Genomic DNA, 27,839 nt, shown 5'->3' on the forward strand with positions numbered 1-27,839 from the left:
AGGGTTAGTACAGGCATGTGTTTTGTGTTGGGCAGTACAGGCATGTGTTTTGTGAGGGTTAGTACAGGCATGTGTTTTGTGTGGGACAGTACAGGCATGTGTTTTGTGAGGGTTAGTACAGGCATGTGTTTTGTGTTGGGCAGTACAGGCATGTGTTTTGTGAGGGTTAGTACAGGCATGTGTTTTGTGTTGGGCAGTACAGGCATGTGTTTTGTGTGGGACAGTACAGGCATGTGTTATGTGTTGACTGTGCAGGTTCCAGAAGAGCCAGATGTTGCCGGAGGTGGTGAAGGTCAGACTGGAGAAGCTGCCAGTCGTGTTGGAGAGTCTTCGCACACGTTCCTCCCACACCTCCACTGTGTCTGCTGCCTCCTCCACATGATACCACAACAACCACATCCTCACATTTTGACCGTTTAATCTTGTTCATTTCTGTCCAACTTCATTCATGATATTGTTGGTTTTGTTGTTTAAAAGCTTGACACTGCCACTTTAAAAGCAGTGCTGTCAAATCAGAAAATGTATACATTCACTTCAAGGACTCATGGCCAGTGCATTTTAAGTCTATTCTTTCGTTTCTGATAGAACTGTTGAAGAGTGCACTGTGTGAAATTAATCCTGTTTCATGTCGGTTAGGAAACGAGATGCTCCTTTCTTAGGTCAATGGCCCAAAAGCCTCAGCTATTCAATGCATGATCAAAGATTTTGTCATGGTTATCTTCCTATTTTATGCTTGTTTATGTCCGTCTGTCTCTCTTTTTATATTTTAGCAAGCATTTACACACATTTTAATGTTTAGAGATTCAAGCAAATGCAGATTTTAAGAAGCATAAACCCAGTTTTACTTTAATTTTGAGTCAAGACCACATTGTAACCACTGTTTTTAACATAACATGGAATGAACATAAAGTATGCTACAGAAAGTTTCAGAACATGCATTTGTGTGTGGATCTCTGTTTATCTGTACATTACTGTTTTTCGAGTTTCTGGTCACTTTCCCGCTAAGGACAAATTCTGTATGTGTGTCACTGTCAGTTAGTCTTCTTCCAGATTTGTCTCAAACAGTCAAAGATGAAGGTTTACCACAACGATTTCTTCTTTGTGCACATGCACACACTACGAACAGAATTTTGTGAGTGCATTTGTCTTGCCAAATTCCTGAAAAAATTTGATAACATTAACAAGCAATGGTTTTGCATAATTTAAGTAATTAACCACATATTTCAAGTAAATAACCACACATTTTGTAAAAATAGCAGTGATCTACAGTAGAATGTCAAGATTTTCGGTTAATGACGGAGTCGATCCAGAGCAAAAAAAACCATGGGGGTAAGATTGGGTTTCTTCGGCCTGTGATTGATCAAAATCCCTCTGACAGAGGCAAGGCTTGCTGTTAATCACTGGTACCAGCAGTCTATTCTAGGGCTGCCAACAGTCATTTTGCTGCTATTTCCAGCATCGGCTAGTGTTATATTACCAACCACATAGTTGCTGTTGCGGGGAGCAGAGGTCAGCATGTCACATGCTTTACTGAAATTAAACAGGTGCAGCTGCTGTGGCCACACTGTTTCTGTGCCATTTATGGCAACAACTAGAGTCCGGTGAGATGGTATTTCACAATGCAGAGGCCAGGCTCTATATATAATTAGTGAAAACACACACACACTTAATACTGAACTGCATGAAATCTTGCTGCAAAATGATGAGTGCCACACTAAAAAGGGAAAGGCAGGGAGAGCAGGACAGGATATCCAACACACACACAAGATATGTGGGGGTTTGGAATAGCAAAGCTGCAGATTTACTTGATCACTGGTCTAACAGGAAAGTAATCGCAAATAGCAGATGTAACCAAGCGGTCACTGCCAAGCCTGCTGGAACTTTAGCTGAAACACTGACCCATGGGTACAGTATATTGGAATGTGTCCCCGATATCTTCTGACCCTCAGGCGGTTGAGACTGAAACATTCTAATTAGAAACACAGAAGGACTTGTCAAAAACTAGTCCCATTTTTAACCTGAAATCTACAAATGTATAAAGTGCATACTTTTCATTGTCATACATTTGGCCCTCATGTCTCTTGAGAACCAATGTGGCTGTTGTTTTGCCACTTTAAATACCCTTGCATGTGTTTTGTGTGTTTATAACTAAAAGTTAATAACTCAAATGCATTTCCTATCATGTGTCACTAGGTGAGGTTGCACGAAGTACTAGCATCAGTCCTAAGCCAGTTAAGCTAAGATCAGTCGTAAAACGTGGATTGCGTCAACTTGGCAAGTGTAGACTGTAACTTCAGAAATTGAGAGGTAGTTTTAGTCATGAAACATTGAAGTTGTAATTCCATTGAACTAACGTAGCTTCGCATTCTTCTTAAAATACCTTTTATAACTGAGCTTTAAGAAAGTAGGTCTTAGTTACGACATTGTCATGCAACCATACATAGTATTCTGGTATTTGATAGCTGACCGCATCTGGAAGTCGTCCACTATGTAGAATTCTGGGCGCGCCACCAAAAAAGTGGAGACAAATTCATTATTTTTTCAGTGAGTTCAACAATGTAGATGGAATCGTACTATCTGAGGTAAGTTTAGAGTGAATGGAGCGCGAGACCAAGAAAGGGTTGAGCAACTTTAGATGTCAGTATGATAAATCCATCAGTGGTGTCTCTGGAAATGTTTATGAGGAGCTAAGATGTACGTTTGTAATCTGTGTACCTGAAATTGTCAATGGCACGAAAGCTTTTTCTGTCTAGGGATTGCCCTGAACCTGAACTGCTTTCTTCAGGTCACTGATGATCTAGGTAGTGAAGGGGGTGTTTGTGTTTTCTCAGACATTCGGATAATTCAAAAGGTAAAAGTCTGCATATGAAATTAGCAAAACTCACTTGTACTTGTAGCATGTGCACTTGTCACTCACTTTCTAACTATCCAAGCAACCTGGCTGTGATATAATATTGTGTATTTGTTATGAATGTGTGTGAATGAAACCTTCACTAAAATCCACTCTGAAATTAACATCCAGTAGCTGAACTGTCCTCATTCTTGATTCTGTTAATTCAGCTGCATTTGTTGCTTTAAGTTTTGCAGTTTGCAGAGTACTTGTTTTTGTGAAGATTGTAGCAGACTAGAACTGTAGGTGCAGTTTCATCAGCAATGTTAGTTTATGACATGAACGATAATTTATTTACTATAGTTTTCATTTGTTGATGGTGTCATGGGTGTGTAAGGGTTTTGCACTAACATTTTGGCGTGTTCTCACTACTTCACTCTATAGCCTTTAATCTCTTCACGCTTTAGCCTGTAGTCTGTGTGTGTGGGTGGGTGTGGGTGTGTGTAAGAAAGAGGGAAAGCAATGACAGTTTTGCCTTAAGGGTTTTGTAGCTCAAAAAAGACGTGCTTCAGAACTTCTGTGCATTAACATTGAAAGTCACATGCAGTTTTAGTCAGCGCAAAACCAGTTTGCAAGATTGAATTTGACACCGTAATATGTACCTTGTAAGAGTAGGTTTCATAATTTCATAGGTAATCTGACAGATCATTTTACATCACTGGCTGATCTACATGTTCCTCAGAGGCGTCTTCTGTATGTCAGTACATGTATCATGTTTAAGTATACACACAGACTTTTTTTCTTTTTTTTTTGAGGGCTAAACTGGCTTCCATGCTCCACTACTGGAGATATTTGTAAGTAAAGCGCTGAATCAGTGAATGTTTACATGTATGTTTGGTGCTACATTGTGTTCATTCTCGACAAAATATGAATAAAGTGGTCTCACTCAAGAGCTATTGCTAAATTTATTTTAGTAATCACATTTTTATATGAAGAGTTACGAATAAACAAACCAAAAAAAATGATGTTTTAAACATTTCCATTTGCATGAATTTTCTCTCTCTCTCTCTCTCTCTCTCTCTCTCTCTCTCTCTCTCTCTCTCTCTCTCTCTCTCTCTCTCTCTTTCCATTGTTGGTAATAATTAATATGAAACATCTGAAAATCAATCTCTTCTAATTACAATTTATTTTTATTTTTTTTAAATACATCAATAAAAAACGCTCGCGCTGGACCCGAGTACTCTTCAGACATTCACACACACACACACACACACACACACACACTCTCTCTCTCCCTCACTCCCTCCCTCTCTCTCTTTCTTTCTTACACACACACACACACACACGAGTACAGACTCATGCACGCACACACACACACACACACACACACAAACAGTAACACTAACACATGTGCACAAAATGAACACACACACACACACACCGCGCGAGAGAAAAAGACTACAGGGAGGCATTGACGTCAAAGACTTTCGACCGTGACGTAATTACGTCACTATTCTTGGTTTACGGTACCATTCGGCGGCTTTGCTACGAGTATGCCATAGTCTTGGTTGGCCGAGACCTTGCACCGTTCTATCAGACTGCCTGGCTGGCTGTTGCACCGCGAATTCCTCCCACCGCCAAGTCATTTTTTTGTGGTTTATTTCGCATTTAGGTCCCAGGTAACATTATGAAGTTTTAATACGATCAATCGGACCTATTATCAAGTTAGTGTATCAACTTTTGAACGAGCTGCGCCCAGTAGTTTCCCAGCAATAAGCTGTTAAGTCGAGAGACACACACACACACACACACACACACACACACAGACAATTAAAGTCTGCTGAGCCCTAGTACTAGCGTACTCGGGGATAACTAAAATATACCTAAAAACAGTATTTTATAAAATGCCGAAATGGAACTCCAGATACAATAAAAAGAACCGTAAAACACGGTAGAATCTTTGAATTTAGTGGACGGAATAAACTGCAATATTATCACACATTCGTTAAAGATACCTTCTTTCCTGTATGGACCGTCTTTTTAGTCAAAATTTGAACCTAAGTTGTTTCCGTGACTTGCACCTTTGTCAATCTGCACAAGAAATTTTGCACACAAAAATCCCAATCAGCACCCAAAACAGCCAGGCCATTGGGTTTTGGTATGTGTCCAAGCAGAAGGATGTCTAATTAAAGGTCTGCATTTGCTCAGGACGGAAGGCATCTTTACGATATTGATCACAATGTCATGGAAAAAAAATAAGTACTGGTATGCATGCACACTGAACTACCCTGTCTTGAGGGACTGTCGGGTGAACTGCAATAAAATCTTATTATTTTTGTTAAAGTATATAAACCCATTTAGTGATGTACATGTACAGTACCCGGCCAAAGAAACGCAACTCATTCGCGCCAACGGTTGCAAGTGATTTTTCGTCATTTTAAAATTGTTGTAAAATATGAACCAAATAAGGTACATCAAAAAGAAAGACAGATTCGTGGATAATATTTTACTGGCCGTACGATTAGTGCATAATATTTCATAGTTTTCTTTTTTTACCTTTTCATAAACTAAACTCAGAGGCAAAAGAAACGCAAATGCTGCAGTGAAGATGGGTTACACATGAATTTGAATGTCGATTTAATTATTTCGGGTTAACAATAACAAGGGAACGAATTGACCAATACAAAAACCATACGGAAAAGTGTATTGGGATGAGAGCATGACGTGCCATGTTCCACTGAACACTGTTTGAAGACTGTTGAAAGTCAATAGCGTGTTGCTCCTCCCTGGGCGTTGATGACTGTGGCGCACCTCCGGTACATGGAGAGGACGAGGTGATTAATTTGCTGCTGAGGGACCTGGGTCACGGCAGCACGCAGTTCTGCTGCTGTGCGGGGTCTCCGGGCAAGGGCAATAATCCTTCTTTGCATGATGTCCCAAAAGTGTTCAATTTGGTTGAGATCCGGAGATCGAGCAGGATGAGGCAGAAGGTTCACGCTGTTGTGACGCAGGAAGTCCTGGGTAGAACGTGCAGTATGGGGACGTGCATTGTCTTGCTGGAACAGGCAGTTCCGGTGCCTCTGGAAAAATGGAACCACATAGGGACGCAGGACTTGATTGATGTAGCGGTCTGCATTGACACCATTCCCACGACCTTGGCCGACGTTCTAAAAGACGACAAGCCTCACTCGCGGATTGACACCAATGGCGCCCCATATCATGACGCTGGCACCTCCCCATCGATCATGCTGCAGGATGTTATTGTTAGCAAACCGCTGTCCAGGTCTTCGCCAGATCCGGACACGCCCATCGCCAGGTTCCAGGCAAAAGCGCTTCTCGTCCGAAAAAAGAACCCTCCGCCAGTCCCGATGGCGCCAGTGGGCATGCTGCTGGGCCCAGGCCAGACGATCCAGGCGATGCTGAGCTGTCAAGACAGGACGTCGAGCAGGACGCCGATTTACCAGGTTCTGCCCACCAAGGCGTCGGCGTACAGTTCTGGCACTGACGGGTTCTCCATGCACCCCGAATGTGTTACGGGCTCTGTTGGCAGCAGTTTCGAATGCATCTCGCTGGTGTTGATGGACAAGATGGCAATCTTGTCGGGCTGTTGTTACCCGGGGTCTGCCACGTCCTGGTAAGTCGCAGGTACTGTTAGTGATATGAAAACGTTGCTGCAGGCGATAAACCGTGGTGACATTTACTCCAAATGCCCTAGCAACTTGCTAAACTGATTGTCCGGCATCAATTCTCACGATCGCCTGTTGGCGCTGATTTGGTGATAGTCTCGGCATCGCGCCTGTGTCACAGAAATGAATGTTGTAACAGTTTTGTGAGTATTGTACAGCTCGCCTGAACACTCTGAACACGAAAAGCTGCTTTTCCACATTGTGCATGTGCTGAAAGTGGTCCCCATGACCGTTTGGGATCCCCGTCAACAAGACCTCGCGTGTGACCCAGATAATGGCAAACACGGTTCTGACAAGATATGACCGCTAAAACAACACGTGCAGAACATGCTAGTATCATGATTTCATTTTTATTTCAAGTCCATAAAGGTTTAATTAACGCATCCTTTATTTGCGTTTCTTTTGCCTCCGAGTTTATGTTATACAGGGTAGAGGTCAAGTGAGTAGTGATTGCAGGCAAACATGTAACTTCAACACACTACAAAAATTGTAAAAATGCATCTCTCAACATGATAATTTAATTTGAATTATTCGCCAAAGCGTAACATATTTAGAAAAATGAACATAAATCACTTAGAAAAGCTCCTTCAGGCGAACGTGTCACTGCTACAAAATGCGTAAAAATGCATATTTTTCAACCAGGTAAAGACAAATGTGGAGGAAATTCATTTCTCAACATGATCATTTCATTAGAATTATTCGCCAAAGCGTTACATTATCGCAGTTTGGGACAGAGATCTTCAGAGTGCGGGCGCAGTGGCGTGGTGGTAAGACGTCGGCCTCCTAATCGGAAGGTCGTGTATTCAAATCCTGGTCGCTGCCGCCTGGTGGGTTAAAAATGGAGATTTTTCCGATCTCCCAGGTCAACTTATGTGCAGACCTACTTATGTGTACACGCAAGCACAAAACCAAGTGCGCACGGAAAAGATCCTGTAATCCATGTCAGAGTTCGGTGGGTTATAGAAACACGAAAATACCCAGCATGAGAGATGTTCAACGTGCGGGCTACTTCACCTGCCTTGACCTCACCAATTCATTGTAAAGCACTTAGTGAACGTCAAGCGCTCTATAAATCTCCCATATTATTATTATCATTAAGTGACAGTGGGCGTCTATTTCAGCACTGCGAAGCAGACCTGCACATCTCAGGGACTTTGTTTGTTTTGTCTGTTTATTTATGTGTGAGTGTGTATCGATGTGTCTGTGTGTGTATTTGAGTTTATGAGTGTGTATGTATGTGTTAAGGGAGGGGGGGGGTACTTTCTTACGAATCACAACGCTAACAGGTCATCAATTTAAAAAAAAAAAATGTTTAAAGCGCATGATTTTTTCTTCTAATTATAGCATGTTCGTGTAGAACAGTCACTTGGTCACAAAAAGCATCTGATTTTAAAACAAATTATAACGTCGATTCCGTGCGAAGGAGCTTTTCCCAAAAAAAACAGTAAAATATCCTCCACAAATATGTCTTCCTTTTTGATGTACCTTATCTGGTTAATATTTTATGACAATTTGAAAATAACGAAAAATCACTTGCAACAGTGGGCGCGAATGAGTTGCGTTTCTTTGGCCGGGTACTGTTCATGTATTTCAGACAAAATACAAAACACAGAGACTGGATTTTCAAGTAAAACAGTTTGGAGAAGGATTTTACAAACAACTTCAGGTCCATAGAATGTAAAAGAACACTCCAAACCAGCTGCTCCAAACCCTCCACCCTTGACCTCCTGAATATTTCATGCAGATATTACAATATTTGAGATAAATGATTTGACCACACACTCACGCACAAATCTGAGAATAGCCTTGTTCATATCATTTAACAAGGAAAAGTAGAAATCACATGAGCATGGTAATATCACAACCATATGGCACTGTAAATAAAACTCTAATATGATGCTGTGCTGACTAAAATGCCAGTTCCCTGTCTGGGAAAAAAATGAATAACAACATGGATGAGGGTATTACTATTAATATGAACAGCATTACTATCTTTGAAACCGACACAATATATTACATATTTACAGTGTACAAATCTAGTTCTAGCAAATATAAAAACTGCCTACAAATACTTAATAAATGCTTAAAAAACCCTGAAGCGCTTCATTGAAAGAGAGTTCTGTTAAAGTTCATCTAATTGTTTCAATTCTTTTCAAACGCTTTAACCTTGGCTGTTTGAATACAAAAGGGAATGGATTGATATAGAACTTGAGAGTAAGAATGCATGATTAAAATGAACTTGGCACTCTTTGCTTGAACTAACAACCATGTAAAACACTTGGGATTGGCAGCCAGTGTCAGCATATTTGTTGAGAAGGCAGCAAGGGGATTTAAGAATTTTTTTGTGCACATTTCAAAAAATACAATACATAACAATACATAACAATACAAAATTAGCCTGATAGCCATGCATAAACCTGGGCCCTGGCAAGCAAAAAGATACAGGCATGGTGTATTTCATAATAATTTATAGCCTTGTTTGCTCAGTGGGTGTGAGACATCTAGATTTGGGAGGGTGTGACTGCCATGCGTTGCTCAGAATCACAATAGCCCGCTCAGAGAAAAGTCACTCTGGATTGGTCTATGCAACGGGCTCACAACGAGGCAAATCGCTTCACGATGGCGACGAAGAAAGCACGATTGCTGCGAGATATGAAAAAAGTTGTACTTCTTAAACTAGTAGACGATTCGGTCAGTGAAATCGTCAGAGAGAATGTAGTTATGATGGGAAATTTAGCTGGGGTAGTCCCTGAACCTTGAAAAGCGATGGATCCCTCGGGTCACGTCGAAAACCACGCCAAGAAGATCGAAACACGCTACACGGCATCGCAGTGTAAACACCGCCGCCATCTTGGATAACGCGGCGGGCGGTGGGCGAGCATATACCAAAGCCGCTCGCCGAGTGCTTCGCGAGCGCTTTCCTGCACTGCCCTAAGAAAAGGCTTTTTGTCATTCGCACTGCGAGCGACCCGTGGCGAACCGCTCTGGGCAACTCGTCTCTGCTGTTGATTTTTGTCAGTCTATTAAATTGTGAATCTGGTTTTGGAAGAGACGGTGCCATAGGGAGCAGCTGTGGGGCGGGTGTATAGACTGTTGAGCACTGTGGGCAGTCTTTCCAGCTTCTGCTTCACTATTTCTGGTACACTTTCTGACCGCAGGAATCTGTAAAAGATTACACAAACAGCCTTTATCAGGTTTGGGAATTCTCCTCGGATGTGCGAATTGAAGAGGAAACCTGATTGGTTTTCCAAGGACAAAAAAATAATATCAGAGGAAAAAAGATCTGATCAAAAAAGAACAAAAATAAACAAAGTACACTTTGTAAAAATTCACTTTATATACTGAATACGTCCTGTTCAATAGTACACTGTCCAGAAATAAGTACATTTCCTGCTAGGCGAGGCTTCCTGATACCTTCCACAAATGCCCAAAATGAATTTTGCCCCTGCATGCGACCACAGGCGGAAGGTATCGTTCACTGGACCACTACTTTCATAGAAAGACTACATGAAAGTAGTGGTCCAGTGAACGATACCTTTGCCTGTGATCCGACCAGGGCCTTGGACTGTTAGCAAGATCTAGATGTGGCAATTTTCAGCATGTGTACGGGAACGTGTACGAGTAACGTCATCAAATCTAGTTTGCCAAGATCTGCAGTCTTGGTGGGAGAAAAACAACGTATGAATTGGAACATTGGAGAGAAAAAGTGAGTCATGGGTGATGCAATATCTACACGTACAGGTCTTTGCTACACGTTTGATCATCTAGAACACTGTAATTCCCCAGCCGGCTTTATGCTCATGTCAAGAAAAAAGGGTACTGGCCACTATCGCGAGTGTAATACAACTGAGAGTAACAGTACCGTGTGTAATACTTCCGCGAGTGTAACACTATCGCGTGTGTAATACAGTAGAATCCGCTTAATAAGGCCACCTCCGTGCAGGACAAAAGTGGCTTTATTAAGCGGGTGGACTTATTAAAAGGATCTCCGGATTTCAAACTAAACCCCTTTCTATCCAAGAATTGTTGGCAGTGACAGAAATGCGATCATGAACATTCACTCACATGAACAAAAACTTCTGTTTGAAGTTGTTTACGACCACTGACTTGCACTTAACGTGATTAACATGATTTCAAACTCACAAGAGGCTGACCAAAACGTCTCAGGTTGTTTTGAAAACCATTCATGGATTAGCTGTGAGTGATCAGACAGCGATTACAGACTCACTGTTACTGCTTTTCACATCTAACGCGAGCCCAAAAGTGGCTTTATTAAGCGGGTTGGTGGCCTTATAAAGCGGGGTTTTTTTAAACATAAAACATAGGTGAAAATCCGTGCAGCCAGAAATTGGCCTTAAAAAGCGGGTGGCTTTATTAAACGTGGACTTATTAAGCGGATTCTACTGTACTACCGCGGGTAGCGCTACCGCGTGTAGCAGCACTACCGCGTGTAGCACTTCCGTGTGTGTCTTGGATCACGAAAGAAATGTTCTCATCCTCACAAATATGTGAAAGTAAGCGAGAGGGCAAAAAAGAAATTGAGTGTCCTCAACGCACAGTTCCAGTCAGTGTTTGGCGACGGCGCTGCGTTCAGTGAGGAAGAGTTTGAGGCCAGGACTGGCGTGCCGGTCTGGGCATCGAGCACTCCTCCCATGGATGAGATCCACATTACAGCGCATGGCGTCCAGAAACTGATGGCGAACTTGAATCCAAACAAGGCGACAGGACCTGATGGGATTAGCCCACGGGTTCTCAAAGAACTGGCAAAGGAGCTGGCACCAGGCCTCACCGCCGTCTTCCAGTCATCACTTACCACCGGCTCAGTTCCAGCTGACTGGAAGGACGCGCACGTCACTCCGATCTTCAAAAAGGGAGAGAAGTACAATCCAGCCATTTACAGGCCGGTGTCTCTCACCTGCGTGGCGTGCAAGCTCATGGAGCACATCGTGGTGAGCGCCATGCTGCAACATTTTGACAACAACGACGTCCTCGACGATAATCAACACGGCTTTCGTCAAAGTCGGTCCTGCGAGACTCAGCTCCTGGACTTCACCGAAGAGCTCACGAGCAACCTGGAGGGTGGGAAGCAGACGGACGTGTTGATCATGGATCTGGCGAAAGCATTTGATCGCGTCAACCACAGTCTGCTTACCCACAAACTCCGAAACTTCGGTGTCCGAGGAGCTGTACTTGCTTGGATCGAGAACTTTCTCCATCAAAGACGTCAGGCCGTGGTGGTGAACGGCAGTCGCTCCTCGTTTGGCAGCGTCCGCTCAGGGGTGCCGCAGGGCTCGGTGCTGGGGCCGACGCTATTCTTAGCGTACATTAACGACCTCCCGGAGAGACTGACGGCACTAGCGCGCCTGTTTGCGGATGACACTGCAGTGTACAGGGTAGTGACTAGCGTAAATAACCAAGCCCAGCTACAATAAGACCTCCATCGCCTAGCCGAGTGGGAGAAGAACTGGGACATGCAGTTCCACCCTGCAAAGTGCAACACCCTGCCTGTTACGAGGAGCAGACGCCCACTACAGCCCTCTTACCAGCTCCACGGGCATACGCTGGAGACAGTGAAGGCGGTCAAGTACCTGGGTGTGACCATTCAGAGTGACCTGTGCTGGGACGACCATATCAACAACATCGTCAGCAAGGCAAACAAGACCCTGGGGTTCCTGCGGCGCAATCTGAAGATCTCATCAAGATCCGTGAAAGAGCAGGCGTACAAGGCCTTTGTCAGGCCTACCCTGGTGTACGCCTCGTCAGTATGGGACCCGCACACCCAGAAGAACATCGACAAGCTGGAGGCCGTCCAGAGACGAGCTGCCCGATTCGTCTGCAACCGCTACCACAACACGTCAAGTGTCAGCCGGATGCTGGAATCCCTTGGGTGGCAGTCTCTGGAGGAGCGCAGGAAGCTTGCCCGCCTATCGATGCTCTACAAGATCACGAACAGCATCGTCCACTGTCCGGGCATCAAGTCGAAGCTGGCCCCCTTACCACCACGCCAGCGAAGAGGCCATTGCCAGCAGTTCGGCCTCATCACCTGCCGCACTCAGTATCGGAGTGCCGCTTTTCTACCCAGCACAGTGAAGGACTGGAACTCTCTACCAGCAGCTGTCGTCGAGGCCCGCACTGTCGACACCTTTGTGTCGCGCGCCTCGCACTAAACCAGCAGCCACTGTGACTCATGTCCCCTCCCCCCCATACTCCCCAACCTGTGAATTTTAATGGACTTTTGGATGCTGGAAACGCTGCTTTATTGGACTTGCGCAACATCCCATCAAGTGCCGAAATAATCACTACTGTTGATTGTGGGCAGTAATGGAAAGACAGACAGACAAGACAAATGAGATGACAGCCCAGAATAAGCAGTGAGTTAGTGTTGAGGCATTGTGAGTGAAGTGTGTCGATCATTTGCAGTCCAAACTTTGGCCATGGAGGTAATACAGTCTCGTTACTCCAATGACAAGATCCTCTACAACTGGTATATTTACCGTCGAGACCGTGTACATAAAACAACAGTCAACTGGCGTTGCGTACAGGTCAGTGTGGCTTATGCAAGTGGTTTATGCAGGGTATAGGGCATTGAAAATGAAAGGAAATTCATGTTGCTTTACTATTGAAACTTTTAGTCACTGATTACTTACTTATATTTGCAAATATATTTACTTTGCCAATGAAACAGACCTACATGATCAGATGAGGTAGCTAAGTAAGCTAGGCTTTTCAATCAATCAATCAATATGAGGCTTATATCGCGCATATTCCGTGGGTACAGTAAGTTCTAAGCGCAGGGATTTTTTATTTTATTTTTTTTAAATTTTTATTTTATGCAATTTATATCGAGCACATATTCAAGGCGCAGGGATTTATTTATGCCGTGTGAGATGGAATTTTTTTACACAATTCATCACGCATTCACATCGGCCAGCAGATTGCAGCCATTTCGGCGCATATCCTACTTTTCACGGCCTATTATTCCAAGTCACACGGGTATTTTGGTGGACATTTTTATCTATGCCTATACAATTTTGCCAGGAAAGACCCTTTTGTCAATCGTGGGATCTTTAACGTGCACACCCCAATGGAGGCTCTCTCTCTCTCTCTCTCTCTCTCTCTCTCTCTCTCTCTCTCTCTCTCTCTCTCTCTCTCTCTCTCTCTTATTACTTACACAATTTCACTCTCTTTCACAGGACTAATGTAAAGGGAGAATCAGGACTACCGCAATGGTGCCACCCCCAATGTAAAGAATGACCACAACCACGCTCCCAACCCAGGGGACGTCCAGACGCAGAAACGTATTGCTGAGATGAAAGAAAGAGCCGCTGCTACAGATGCACCACCTCGAAGATTAATTGGAGAAATGATGGGAAATTTGACTGATGAGACGCTGACCAATTTGCCACATAGATCAGCACTCAGAGAAAATGGAAAAGAAATTATGCCTTTCCCCCTCTTCCACTAAATTTGGAAGACATCGAAATTCCGGAACAGTTCAGATTAGCTCTAGTTGGCGGCACTCAGGTCAGGTTTCTATTCGGCACGATACAGGTGACGCCGATAATGATGGTGAAGAAGAAGAAGAAGAAGAAAACCGGTTGAAACGCATTATTCTCTTTGGAACCGACAAAATGTTGCGGTTTTTGACTGCAAACTCTAACTGGATGGCCGATGGCACGTTCAAAGTAGCACCACAACTGTACACCATTCATGCCATTAAAGACAGCCATGTCTTCCCATGCTTGTATGCTCTTCTGGCAGGAAAAAACAGACGGACATACGAGGAAATGTGGCGCCTTATCAAAATGTACGCACCAAATCTGAACCCACGGTTTTGAATTGACAGCCAAATCTGCAATCACCTCGGCGTTTCCACACATCGAGGTCAGAGGATGCTTCTTCCACTTAAGCCAGTCAATCTGGAGAAAGATCCAGGATCTTGGGTTGCGAGTCACCTATACCGACGACGAAGACACCCGGCTGTACTGCCGCATGCTCGCATCATTGGCATTTTTGTCACCAGAGAAGATTACAGGGCATTTCGAGAAACTGCAGGAAGACATGAGTGAGAGAGACATGGACCCACGCTTGGGTGAACTCTATGACTACTTTGAGGACAATTATGTTGGAAGACTCCGCCGAGGGAGAAGACAGGGCGCAAATCCCACGCGGGCCCCTCCACGTTTTGCTCTCGAGTTTTGGTCTGTACACGACAGGAACCAAGTCGATCTCCCGCGTACAAATATTAAACTGGAAGGGTGGCACAGGGGCTTGCAATCCATGTTTGACGGCCCGAATCCATCCCTCTGGAAATTCATCGCCGGAATCCAAAAGGAACAAAGTCTGCAGCACGGTGTTAAAATTCAAATGGAAGGAGGTCACCCTGGCCCAGCGTCAAAGAAACGTTTCTTGACCATCAACAAACGACTCCAGTTGTCATCCAGTCGTACGAAAACAACGAGGACGATGATAACAATGAAAACGTCAAGGTTCGTTTCTTATGGTCAGTGGCCAGAAACATTAAATTCAATGTGTGTTGAAACAATCGTGACACTTGACACTGACACCTGAGAGAAAGAGAGAGAGAGCGAAAGACAGAGAAAATTTTATCTTTTTATTTTTCATTTTTATTTTTAATTCAGTATTGCTTTTAATACAAATGTTTTGTAAATTAAAAATCCTCGAAATGTATATGCATTTTGTATGTGCATGCATGCGTGCGCGCTTGCATGCGTGTGTGTCCATCTGTCTGTCTGTCCATGTGTCTGTCTGTCTCTCTCTCTCTCTCTCTATGTCTCTCTCTCTCACTCTTGCTCTCACTCTCTCTCTCTCTCTCTCTCTCTCTCTCTCTCTCTCTCTCTCTCTCTCTCTCTCTCTCTCTCTCTCTCTCTCTCTCTCTCTCTCTCTCTCTCTCTCTCTCTCTCTCTCTCTCTCTCTCTCTCTCTCTCTCTCTCGTTAGTGGGACACACGCGGAAGTGTTACACGCGGTAGTGTTACACGCGGTAGTGCTACCCGCGGTAGTGTTTCACACGTGATAGTGTTGCACATGCGGAAGTGTTACACGCGGTAATGTTACTCGCAGTAGTGTTGCACACACAATAGTGTTACACGCGGTAGTGTCACACGCTGTTGTAACGCTCGCGGTAGTGACGCATAACCAAGGAAAAGCCTTCACAACAACAGGTGACATTTTTTATGATGCAGTAAGTACATGTCTACTCCTCCTCTTGAGCACTCTCTGCTAATAAGGTAACCAAGCCAAAATGTTACCACGCGTTGCTACTGGCTCACAGCTGCACATCTGGTCTGCCGAGTCCCTTCAAAAGTCCAGCCCCCTCCTTTCCCCAGCTCCTCCCAAAAGATAGAATCTGATATCTAGCAAATGCCAACAAGTTCCACTGTTTCAAGGGCAAGAAGTCGGAAGAATCAAAGATTGATGGATAGTGCACCAAAAATTACATGTACTGCCAATGTAGACTACCTTAAAGTAGCACTTTATTTGGAATAATTGAAATTTACAAATGCTATATTTGCACAGTTATGGTATTCCTGGTGTTTGATGTCATTATTCCCAACCAAAAACTGAACTACATCTGTCATGGGGACGATTTGAAACTGTTTGATGGTGGGTCAGGTCCCTTTAAGCAAATAAGCCCATCTTAGAGGGCTGTCACACATGCGACTGAGTCGCGCGATTTACCCTATCACACAGCCGACTCAGTCGTAGAAAACAGCTACGACAAGTCTGCGACTCGGTCTCATGCGATTCCCTCGTAGCTTTGAGGTTTAGAACATGTTCTATTCCTGCGATCCAGTCGTCGGTCAATCGCAGGGGCAGAGCCAACAGAGCCAATCAGAACGCGTTGCTGCGGCCTTGACGCCGTGACGTAAAATAATGGCGGACAGTGGCGTACAGCGTCTCTTCGTCGATTCAAAACTTTTTGGAAGAACAGTTTTTTACTCAGATATAAAGGAGATGTTTTAGACGTGTACAGCGGTCGGAAAACATTAATTGCAGCTGTCTGGGAACTTTATTTCTTGCAAAGGCGTAATGCTGAAAGGAATTTTTCAGAAAGGTAGAGCGACGTTCGAACATTTAGCGTCTGCTCTCGCAAAGCGCGTTTGCCATGTTCACTATGACACGTCACTTCCGCCCCGCTCGCGTGGAGTTATCGTTCGCCAGTCGTTCGTCTATCGTTCATCGTGTGACGGGTCAATGGCCTACGATGTGATGTGCGATCGGCCAAAGACTGAATCGCAAGACTGAATCGCAACGACTGAGTCGCCTGTATGACCGAGGCTTTAGTCTCACCTGTGTCTGCAGCCCTCCTGGTCTATGTAGACCACTTCCGTCTGGTTACGGTTGATCCCCAGCTGAGTGCCGTCATTGTAGCGGATGCAGATGGAGCCATTAGTGAACTGTGTCGCCCAGCCCGTGTAGGCGACAAACGTTTGGCACAGCACCTGAGAGCCTTGCTCATCCAGCCCACTGTCTGTTGATGGTTGGTTCCTTGTCACTGAGGTGCTCACAGCGTGAGCGCTGGCAGTAAGGCTGTCTGCTGCTGAGTTACGGTCTGCACATGGGGAGCCATTTTCCTGCATACAGTTTTGCTGCTGGGCAACCAGGAAGGGCGCACCTGTTCTTGGAGGTGCCGTATCACAGGTGGCTAACTGACATGGCAAAGAACTAGGTGTCACATTGTGTAGCAGCCCTAACATTGCTGGTGTTGATGGTGTGACCTCGGCAGTCCTTCTTTGTGCTCTAGCACAGCAGGGAGTTGAAGTCAAGAAATGCTGGTTCCGCTCTATCTCAGCACCAAACACTTGTGAGTTAGCCAGCCCATGTCCAGTGGAAACATTATGTCTTGAATCGGACTCATCCAAAGAATGTCCAATAAAATGTCTGAAATGTTGGCTTGAGTTTGTTGCTGGGTGAGCATAATATTCCAAAAAACTAGAGTCAGCAGAAGCAGATGTGCGACAGCGCATTTTCCGTCCTTCCAAGGTAGAAACATGACGTAAGGGGCTTTCTGATGTCATGGACGTACTGCGGTTGGATGCAGGTGATGAATGTGGTGTTAGCATGACCTTCCGTGGTGTTTCAGGAAATCTGTGGATTATACAGATGTCAACCTCAAATTATTACAATTACTGTGAATGATTAATCCTTAGTTTTAAATCAATTCTGGTAACAGTACCATAATAATAATGACAACTTATATAGCACGAACCACAATATTTTATGCTCTCCGCGGTTTACATATTAACTATGAATAAGAACATACTATTTAACATAACAGCAAATACATGTACACTCTTCAAAAAAAGTTAAGGATCGGTTGAAAAAACGGATCTAATTATACAAAATTGCCAAAAAATTAAACATCGACATAATAATTAAAAGATTAATGTGTTTGAATTAACAAATGAACAATGAGTCGACCTAGAATTTTGTTTGGCAGGCAGAGTTATTTCCCTTTGTGGGACTTCTCAAAAGCTTCTGCATTTTGGAAGAAAAAGGGTGTTTTTTATAGCCCCATGAAATTTGCGGAACACATGCCAGGGCAAAAGGTTGTGATGCACGTGCTACAACAGGGTCCTGGCTATGAACATCGCTCACCAGCTTGTGTTTAAAGGTTGACACGCTGACGCAATTATGCACAGTAGCAACATGCCCCCACAAAGAAAACTGAGCGATTTGGATAGAGGAAGGGCAATAGGATGGCTACAAGACAGTGTTGCTGCCAGGCAAGTGGCCCAGAGGCTTGCAGTGGCTCCCTCTGTCATCATCAGACTAAAACAGAGATTCCACGCAACTGGAAGAGTGCAGGAGCGACAACGTTCTGGTCGGCCCAGAGTCACCACACAAAAAGAGGATCGCTTCATTCAGAGGCAGACCATGCAACAAAGAATGGCTACGGCAAACAACATTAGGCAATGCCTACAACACTGTCAATTAAAGAGTCAAAGAGTCAAATAAATCATAAAATACGTCATGTCATAATTATATGAAAAGAAAGGGTTTTTCCTGCACAATTCATCTGTACATGTGTCATATCTGTACTGCTGTTTATCTGACTTTAATTTCATATAATAATGATAATTTAACAGATTTACAGTTACCTTTAAGTCAAAGCGTATACATTTTTTAAAATTTTGTTAGTGGTGAGCTGCAAAGAGTGTTGCAACAAGGAATCAGAAACACATTAAAGGTCATCCACATTGAAAAATGAAACTTTGCACAAAATATCTACATACTAAGTGAAGTCGCATGCCGAAAATCTTTTTTCCGAAAAATGCTTCTTGTTTTTTATATTGAATAAAATCTACTTCGGATAACCTTTTGCACCTGTGAAAACCGCGCCCACGTGATCATTTGCCTCGTGACGTCAGCGTATGTAGTCAACAATGGCGGCGCATATCTCGGATAGTGTTAGTTCTGAACCAAAACGAAGAAAAACTTCCAATGGCCTATATTGTGCGGTCGGGCGATGCACAAATAAACAAGCCGATGGCTACACCTTGCACCGCTTCCCGAAAAAAAACCCCAGTCCGTGATAGGTGGGTACGTTTCGTGCAAGAGAAGAGTAAACTTTGGCCCAAAGTGTGTGACACCGACTTCGTCGTCTGCGATTTGCCATGAACATTTCGAAGGTGACTGCTACCCTCCACGTGAGGCATTGATGAGAAGTTTCGGAATTAAAACAATAAGGACTCTAAAGCCTGGTTCAGTCCCAACCATCCATCGGGGATGTCACACGCGAAACACACAGATAAAGCGCGGTGCGTGTTTTCACATAAATAGCGGTCAGTGTCAGCTTGACCCGTCCAGCTATCGCCCTGTGTTTGGGTTTGTAAACAACACGGCTGGCAGTGCTCACTGGTACGGTCAGTGTCAGCTTGACCCGTCCCGCTACCGAGCTGTGTTTGTGTTCTATTTGTCGCATTATTATTATATTTTTTTAATTTATTTATTTTGTTGGTAAATTAGTATTTTCGTTTTAAATAAATACATTCAGGTGTGCATTATTTGGCCAAGTGTGTGTGTGCTCGAATAATGTCAAATTTGTGACATACTATGATCAATACTTGAATGCTTAATGTGTGTGTACTTTGAGCAAGTCTTTACAAGAACTGACTTTCAGTGGTAAATTAACTGTTAGCTACACATAGCTTTGTGGACTAATGATTGTGCTTTTCGTTATCTGAGAGGATGGGTGAATGTGCCTGTGAATGTTTATGTGTTGGTTATTGTTTACTTGAGACAGGATGGAAAGTAAATTTAACTTGGAGAAAAGAGTAAGTTGTTGAGTTTATTGGAAAAGTAAGTTGTGTACCGTAGAATTTGTTGTTATGTTGACAAAACAGTTTAAAAAAGAGCAGACCTGACTCTGCAAGTGATAACTTATAACTACTTGTTTCAATGACTTTGAGATATGAGTGAGGTGAGACACCACCACACAATCCACATGTGAAATATATCTGACCGCTTTCGCTATCTCATGGTGACACAAAAACAAAGGTGGATGTGACAATGGCAGTATTAACTTGTTTTTATTAGTTAAATTCGTATACACATTTGAAAATCATAAAAAGCTGTGAACACTCCCCACCCACCCCCATGCTCCTTGCACACAAAAATATACCAACTACACTATGCATGTTACAAACTACATGATTTTACTGTTGCACTTCTGTATCTTAAATATAAATAAATAAACACACTTTTTCAAATCAATGTGTGGCACAAGCTGAACCAACTACAAACACACATCAAAATAGTTTTCTCGTCAATGTAATAATAATATTTATTTTCTCGTCAGTGTAATAATAATATTTAATCACAATGACAATGTATTATCAATAAAATTGGAACACATAAGGATGCAAAAATGGGCTGATGCCGTCATATAATCGAAAATTTTATTGTAAATTTTCATTTAATAAATATACCTACCCGAATCACATGTAGCAGTTTACTCAGTCTAAAGTGCTAGGTCTGAAAAGGCTACCCGTCTAAGGGGAGCAACCCCAACTAAAAAAGTGTAAACGTAGCCATGGTAATGACGACGCACCCAGGGAGTTACCTCCCCTCATGCGTACCGCGTCACTACTGCTACTGACCACGTGACCCCTATCATTCGACTCGAAGAATAACATCTCCAAATCATAAGCGGGGTAGGTGGGAGGGACTACGATATGTGATTCGGGTAGGTATATTTATTAAATGAAAATTTACAATAAAATTTTCGATTAAATTACATATTCCTACTCCGAATCACATGTAGCAGATTACTACAACAAGGCGGTGGGAAAGAAAAAGTTCAAACTCACTCTCAAATCCTTGTCAAGAGCTGACCACCTGCCACCATGGCAGGCAAAGCTCTAGATCCATCCTGGCGAAGAGCCGAGATGTCACGCAGGTAAAAATTCATGAAGACATCCTCGGAACGCCAGTATGCGGTGTGTAGCACCTCCTCCAGTCTTCTTGATCGTAACACGGCCAAGGAAGACGCCCAAGCTCGCGTCTCGTGAGCCCGAGCTGATTCCAGAGGAAGGACAGGCTGTGTCCCTCCTTCGTTATGGCGGCTCCACTCGTAAGCATGCTTAATGAGCGCCGACACCCACCGGGCCAGAGTCGTCTTAGTTATATCCTTATGTCTCTCCGTATTGAGAGAAATAAACAAGAGCTTTTGAGCTGCGGATCTAAGTGACTGAGAACGGGCAAGGTAGATGTGAAGAGCTCTAACAGGGCAATTTACTAAGTCTGGGTCATTCGGCGCCAGAATAGTGGACAACGGCCTGACATGGACCAAAGGAGAAGCTCGCTCGGGAGCCTGGTTTTTCGCAAGAAACTCAGGTCGAAACCGCAAAGTAACGGACCCATCTGATTCAAAGGAAATGTCGTCCGAATTACCGGAAAGAGCGTGGATCTCACTGCCCCTTCGTGCCGATGCGAGCAGCAAAAGGAAAAGGGACTTACGTGTAAGATTCGCAAAACTGGCATCTCTGAGAGGTTCAAAATCCGCTGAGCGCAGAAACTCCATGACCAATAAGAGATCCCACTTAGGAACGGGCGTACGAGTCTTGACGTCAGAAAGGGAAGCGCCCTTGATGACTCCAGCAATCACGCCACTAACATCTATAGAGCGACCTAACTGGCGTAGGGTCGCCGAGATGGCCGATCTTCTTACTTTCAACGAGGCAGCTGAAGCTCCCTGCGAGGACATGAAAGCAAGATGGTTCGCCACGTGCATCGTGCGGGGCGCCGTAGCATCCAGCTGATGCTCGTGACACCAGGAAACCCAGGACCTCCAATGTGACTCATATACGGACGAGGTAGATGCTCTGTGCGAGCGTCCTACCAGGTCCATGGTCAGATCTGATGCCCCTTTGCGCCTCAGAGAAGACCGCACAACCTCCACGCGTGAAGATTCAGCATCTGAGGCTCTGCGTGGAGGCTGCCGGTGTGAGGCTGTACCAGTTCTCCTCGCGTGAGAGCGAGAGGAATAGGAGGGCCCTGGGCGAGTCTCAGCAGGTCCGGGAACCACGGCTGAGACGGCCAAAGAGGAGCGATCAGCAGGAGGGACGGGCCCTCCTGCTCCGCCTTCCTGAGAACTCGCGTGAGCAACTGGAATGGCGGGAACGCGTAAGCCTCCAGGCCTGACCAGGAAATGTCCATCGCGTTCGTCTCCCACGCCTCGGGATCCGGGAATGGTGAGACGAACACTGGTAGTCTCTTCGAGAACCTGGTGGCAAAAAGGTCCACCTGAGGTTTCTGCACAAGAGACCAGAGACGATCCAGCGCTCCGTGAGTGATGGTCCACTCTGTTTGAAGCACTCTGTCGGAGCGGCCGAGCGCGTCCGCCAGAGTGTTCAAGCTTCCGGGCAGGTACCTGGCCGAAAGCCTGATTTGATGCTCTGAACACCAAATCAGGACCTCGCAGGCCCTGGCCGAAAGCGACGGAGACCGCGACCCTCCCTGCTTGTTGATGTAAGCTGCCACTGTCGTGTTGTCTGTAAACAGACGAACATGCTTGGCCTGAAGGGAGGGCCGGAACTTGTCCAGAGCTAGAGCCACGGCTTCTAGCTCCAGCAAGTTGATGTGCTGCATCCTCTGATCTGCCGACCACAGACCTGACGCAGTCAGCCGGTCTGTGTGAGCCCCCCACCCCACCAAGGACGCGTCCGTGAACAGGTCCAAGTCTGGGGCAGGAAGGGCTATCGGCACGCCCCTGCTTACCCACTCCGTGTCCAGCCACGGATGGGTAGCGGATTGGAACCATCCCTGGAGAGGGATGAGGGCATTCCAATCCACCGTGGGAGAGTCCACGAACGGCTTCAGCGCCAGCTGAAAAGGACGTTTGTGGACCCTCCCCAAGGGGACCAGGAGAGCCATGGACTCCATCTGCCCTAAGATGGAGGCCAAAGTCCGCAGGGAAGCCCTCGGGAGAGGCAAAGTGGAGCGTATGCACGCCTGGAGCTTGTCCACCCTCTTCTGAGAAGGTCGGACAGTCCAAGCCACCGTGTCGAAAGACATTCCCAAGTAGGTGAATGTCTGACACGGTGTGAGCTCCGACTTTGATCGGTTGATCGTGAAGCCAAACATGTTGGCCTCCCGAAGAACCGATTGGGTATCCTGCTCGCACCCCGCCTGACTCTGACTCAGGATGAGCCAGTCGTCTAGGTAGGCACGTAGCCGGACACCCCGCGACCTCACCAGCGCGCAGACCTGTCTCACGACCATGGTGAAGACCCAAGGGGCGAGAGACAGGCCAAAGGGAAGGGCGCGAAACTGGTAAACCTGACCTGCCCACCGGAAACGAAGCCATTTCCGGTCGGCTGGATGCATAAGAACATGAAAATATGCATCCGTCAGGTCGATGGAGGTCGCCCAATCCCCCGGGCGGAGAGAGTCCCTGACCGACGCTGGCGTCTCCATCTTGAACCGTATCTCCCTCAAAAAGGTATTGAGGAACGACAGGTCCAAGACAGGACGCCATGCCCCTGAGGCTTTGGGGACGGCGAAAAGCCGTCCGTAAAACCCGGGGGATCTGTGGTCGAGGACCCTCTCCACTGCGCCCTTCTGCACCAGGGAGTCTATTTCCGACCGAAGGACGGAAATGGCTTCCTGAGAGAAGGGAGGCCTGAACGCCGGCGGACGCCTGACCAGAGGAGCCTTGCCATCTTTCCAGAGAAGACGGAAGCCCGACCTCACGACCCCCACGACCCATTGACTCCGTATAGAGACCAGCCAATGGGAAAGAGCCCGAGAAGGGCCCCCCGCCATCACCAGAGTGGAGGGCGGGGTGGGGGGGAGATCGGGAGCACTTCATTGGGGGTGAGGCTTGCTTCCCGAGCCGCCTCTCCCCCTGCCGGAAGACGGTCGTCTTCTCGAGCCCCGAGAAGAAGAACGTCCACGACCCTTGTCTGCCGGTTTGGGAGGGCCAGCAACCTTAGCCTGCTTCGGCTGAGAAGGCTGAGACTGCTTGGATTGCTTAAGGCTGTGCAGGGAGAAGTCAGAAAACTGCTGGTCCCTGTTCGCCTGAATTTCCTGTCTCCGGGCGTCAAAAATGAGATGCCCGAAGAGGGAACCCTCCAAGACCGGTGAGGCACGCAAAGTGTCCTTGGTTGCCTGCTCCGAGAACTGTGAGTGTGCCAGAAAGAGATCCCGACGACACATGACAGAGTGTGCATAGTGCACGGCGGAAAGTCTCATCTGTTCTTCATTGACCCTCGCAAGAGCGGCCAACAAAGTGGAGACGTCATCCGCATCCTGATCCTCGCTGAGAGAGAAAGGATTCAGCGAATCAGTGAGGGCCCGAGAAAGAGCCCGAATAAGAGTCTCAGCAATGGAGGCAAGCTCCAGCTGCTGACGCCCTGCCTCTTCAGAAGCGATCAGCGTGTTCTCAGACAAGAGCACGCCATCATCCTTCTTGATAGGCTTGGCCAACAAGGCCATCATCTCCGGAGGAACAGTCAAAGATGAACGCGGGAGAGCGAACGAGTCCAACAAGTTCCTGGTAGACTTCTGCAAAACCAAACGTCTATGGGAAGACAGTGCGAATGCAGAAGCCTGAGAAGGCGAAGCCATCCATTGCTGAGCAACCTCCGGAACTGAGCCGTGAGGCACTAGCAGTGGAACCGGAAGTGAAGGAATTCCGCTTCCGGAAGGAGAAGGCTTGGCCAAAACCTGAGAAAGCTGAAAAGCTATGGACGGAGACTCCATAAACCGGAAGTATGAGTCATCCTCCTTCCCAGAGCGAAAATCAGCCATCGCGGACGGAGCAGCCGAAGCGGCAGCCGAAGCGACCGAAGCCCCTTCCGCGAAATATCTCGAAGTGACCTCAGCAGCAGCCTCCAGGGCCACTTTGAGTCTCTCCGGATAACCAACACGTGCAACCTCACTGGCGACGGACTGAAAATCCGAAACATCCTGCGAAGGACCGAAGTCCACGTTGCTGGTAGAAGGGCGGTGAACACCGTAACCGGAAACCGGAAACCCGTCCACACCGACACCATCCGAACTCATGCCCTGACTAGGGTAAGAGTAAGAGGACGGCATGCCCGCAGCCGCCGGAACCGGAACCGCAGTCGAAGCCGCAACCGAAGAGGGAAGCGCTGACTGCCCCGGCCAGGGCTGAGACAACACCTGCCCAAAGGGCTGGTGCTGCCCCCCCGCGACCGCCACCCGAGAGGAAGCGGAAGCGGAAGGAGCAGTAGATCCGGACTGAGCCGGAAAAGTATCAGACGCGACCGCGAAAAGCGGAAGCGCAGACACTGAGGACGGCGGCCGGAAGGCCGAATGCCCGGAGGGCCACGTCCGGTCGACCCCGGAAACGACCCCAGCGGGTGCGTACATCGGGGGACCTATGCTTCCGGCGAGTGCCGGAAGCGCAGCAGACGGAACTGGCTGGTCAACTCCGGAAACGACCCCAGCGGGTGCGTACGTCGGAGGACCTACGCTTCCGGCAAGTGCCGGAAGCGGCGAAGCCTGAACCAAATGCCGCCATTGCTCATGAACACGATGGTCTTCCGCGAAGCCAAAGTGAGAATGAACAGGGGTTTGCGGGTCGTGAACCCGCCGAAAAGGGCTGTCTCCCAGCAGGGAGCGTCCAGCGGTCTCACGAGGACCTACGGACCAGCCCGACTTACTTGAGTCGCCAACCACAGCGGTAGAAGACGCAGAAGTAACAACCCCCGTCAAGGACAGCGTCACAGCCGGAAGCGGGAAGGAAGCCAACGACGGAACAACGGAAGTCGAAGGCTTAGAACGCACCATCTCTTCTCTCACCAACGTGCGAAGCTCGGGCACCAGCGAAGAAAGCAACGAGGAAACCAGAGACGCCGAATCTGCAAGCGGCAGAGAAGGCGAGCGAGAAGTAACGGTACATGTAGGTTGATTAGACTGCCCAGCAACCGACTGGTCATTCGGGGCAGAAATCGGAACCGTCAACACAGTATTGTTAGCCGCGTCGGAAACAACAACCAAAATAGGCTTAGGGACAGAAGAGGAAGACTTAGGTTTAATTTTTCCCTTCACATCAGCCTTGCCGCGCTTTTTATCCCCGTCAGACATGCTGACAACAAAATGGCGACAAAATTCCAAAATGGCTACCAAAAAATACGTGACCACACGTGGCCGAAAATTTTCTAGTAGCTACTGAAAAATACGTTCAAACTAGTAAAAGGAACGAGCTCACCAACTACCAGTGCAGCGGGTGAAGAGACGGGTGTGTGGGTGCCGGTGGGTGTCTAAGCAAACACCAAACAGCGAACTTCCACTAGAGCCAAAAAATCCACGACCTGCTCTCAAGAAAGCTGAAGTGTCGAATGATAGGGGTCACGTGGTCAGTAGCAGTAGTGACGCGGTACGCATGAGGGGAGGTAACTCCCTGGGTGCGTCGTCATTACCATGGCTACGTTTACACTTTTTTAGTTGGGGTTGCTCCCCTTAGACGGGTAGCCTTTTCAGACCTAGCACTTTAGACTGAGTAAACTGCTACATGTGATTCGGAGTAGGAATATGTAATTTAATGTAATATTACTCTGGGTCCCTATAACCCACGTACTGCCCATCTGCACCAGGAAACTGTTCTCTAATTCTTGCAACCGCACAAGCTGGTGAGGTGACCCTGATGTCTCTCCCCAGCCATTTCCAGACCCACCGCACAAGCATGCGGTAAGCTACATACCGAAAGCGCCTGGAAAGAAAAACAAGCATACAGTATTAATGACAGTATCAACCAATCAATCAATATGAGGCTTATATCGCGCGTAGTCCGTGGGTACAGTTCTAAGCGCAGGGATTTTTGTTAAAAAAAATTTATGCAATTTATATCGCGCACATATTCAAGGCGCAGGGAATGGGATTTATTTATGCCGTGTGAGATGGAATTTGTTGTACACAATACATCACGCATTCACATCGGCCAGCAGATCGCAGCCATTTCGGCGCATATCCTACTTTTCACGGCCTATTATTCCAAGTCACACGGGTATTTTGGTGGACATTTTTATCTATGCCGATACAATTTTGCCAGGAAAGACCCTTTTGTCAATCGTGGGATCTTTAACGTGCACACCCCAATGTAGTGTACACAAAGGGACCTCGGTTTTTCATCTCATCCGAAAGACATATAACGTGCGCCACACACAAGACCCTTTTGTCAATGGTGGGATCTTTAACGTGCACACCCCAATGTAGTGTACACGAAGGGACCTCGGCGTTTCGTCTCATCCGAAAGACTAGCACCCACCACCTAGGTTAGGAAAGGGGGAGAAAATTGCTAACGCCCTGACCCAGGGTCGAACTCGCAACCTCTCGCTTCCGAGCGCAAGTGCGTTACCACTCGGCCACCCAGTCAGGATACTTGAAAACATTCCCCATATTGCTTTGCTCAGAATTAGCACATGCGAATAAATGTATTGTCTTGAAATAAAAATGAATATCTGACAATTAATTTTCATTTTTTTATTTTATTGTTATTTGTTTTTGCATATCTATGACATAAACCTATTTATACTAGTATAATTTATAGTATCATGATTACAATTCTAAAAAAAAAATAACTTACTCATTAGCATCCTGTATAGCCCTCCCATACTGCTGGTTGTACCAGTGATAGCATGTCTCCAAGACATAGTGGTCCAAGCACACTGATCTGAAGCCAGGGTGGTCAGTGATGCAGCCCACCCCTGTGCTTACTGTCAGTGATTCCATTTCTGGAATTTCTTGACAACAGCGGCATTCTCGGATTGAGCCCATGCCTGCACAGTTTGCGCACTGACACCTGCACACACAAAATTTGATACAAGTTTAG

At 46.2% G+C, this 27,839-nt stretch overlaps 3 protein-coding genes across 5 annotated transcripts in view; 1 reads left to right on the top strand and 2 right to left on the bottom strand.

Moving 5' to 3' along the window:
- The window catches only part of LOC138968507 (serine/threonine-protein kinase PLK4-like), a 106,801-nt gene extending 102,930 nt beyond the window's left edge, over nt 1-3,871 (top strand). The window contains exon 17 of the mRNA XM_070341076.1: nt 256-3,871. Within this exon, the coding sequence (XP_070197177.1) occupies nt 256-382 (127 nt within the window). The 3' untranslated portion in view covers nt 383-3,871. The remainder of the gene's footprint in view (nt 1-255) is intronic.
- A 130-nt stretch (nt 3,872-4,001) lies between these two features.
- LOC138968513 (serine/threonine-protein kinase PLK4-like) overlaps nt 4,002-27,839 on the bottom strand; it is a 51,891-nt gene continuing 28,053 nt past the window's right edge. For 2 of the 3 annotated variants that reach the window (XM_070341083.1, XM_070341084.1), the window contains 2 exons: nt 16,829-17,626; nt 4,002-9,678 (listed from right to left, as the gene is read on the bottom strand). In XM_070341083.1, coding sequence (XP_070197184.1) covers nt 9,540-9,678; nt 16,829-17,626 — 937 coding nt within the window. In that variant the 3' untranslated portion in view covers nt 4,002-9,539. Of the gene's footprint in view, nt 9,679-15,948; nt 17,627-27,839 lie in introns of those variants that run through there. The other variant, XM_070341085.1, reaches the window with a different exon arrangement.
- LOC138968503 (P2X purinoceptor 7-like) overlaps nt 26,550-27,839 on the bottom strand; it is a 2,321-nt gene continuing 1,031 nt past the window's right edge. The window contains exons 2-3 of the mRNA XM_070341072.1: nt 27,594-27,809; nt 26,550-26,720 (exon numbers count right to left, since the gene is read on the bottom strand). Of these exons, the coding sequence (XP_070197173.1) occupies nt 26,561-26,720; nt 27,594-27,809 (376 nt within the window). The 3' untranslated portion in view covers nt 26,550-26,560. The remainder of the gene's footprint in view (nt 26,721-27,593; nt 27,810-27,839) is intronic.

The sequence above is a fragment of the Littorina saxatilis genome, linkage group LG6 (genome assembly GCF_037325665.1).
Source record: "Littorina saxatilis isolate snail1 linkage group LG6, US_GU_Lsax_2.0, whole genome shotgun sequence".
In the NCBI taxonomy this organism is placed as follows: Eukaryota; Metazoa; Mollusca; class Gastropoda; order Littorinimorpha; family Littorinidae; genus Littorina; species Littorina saxatilis.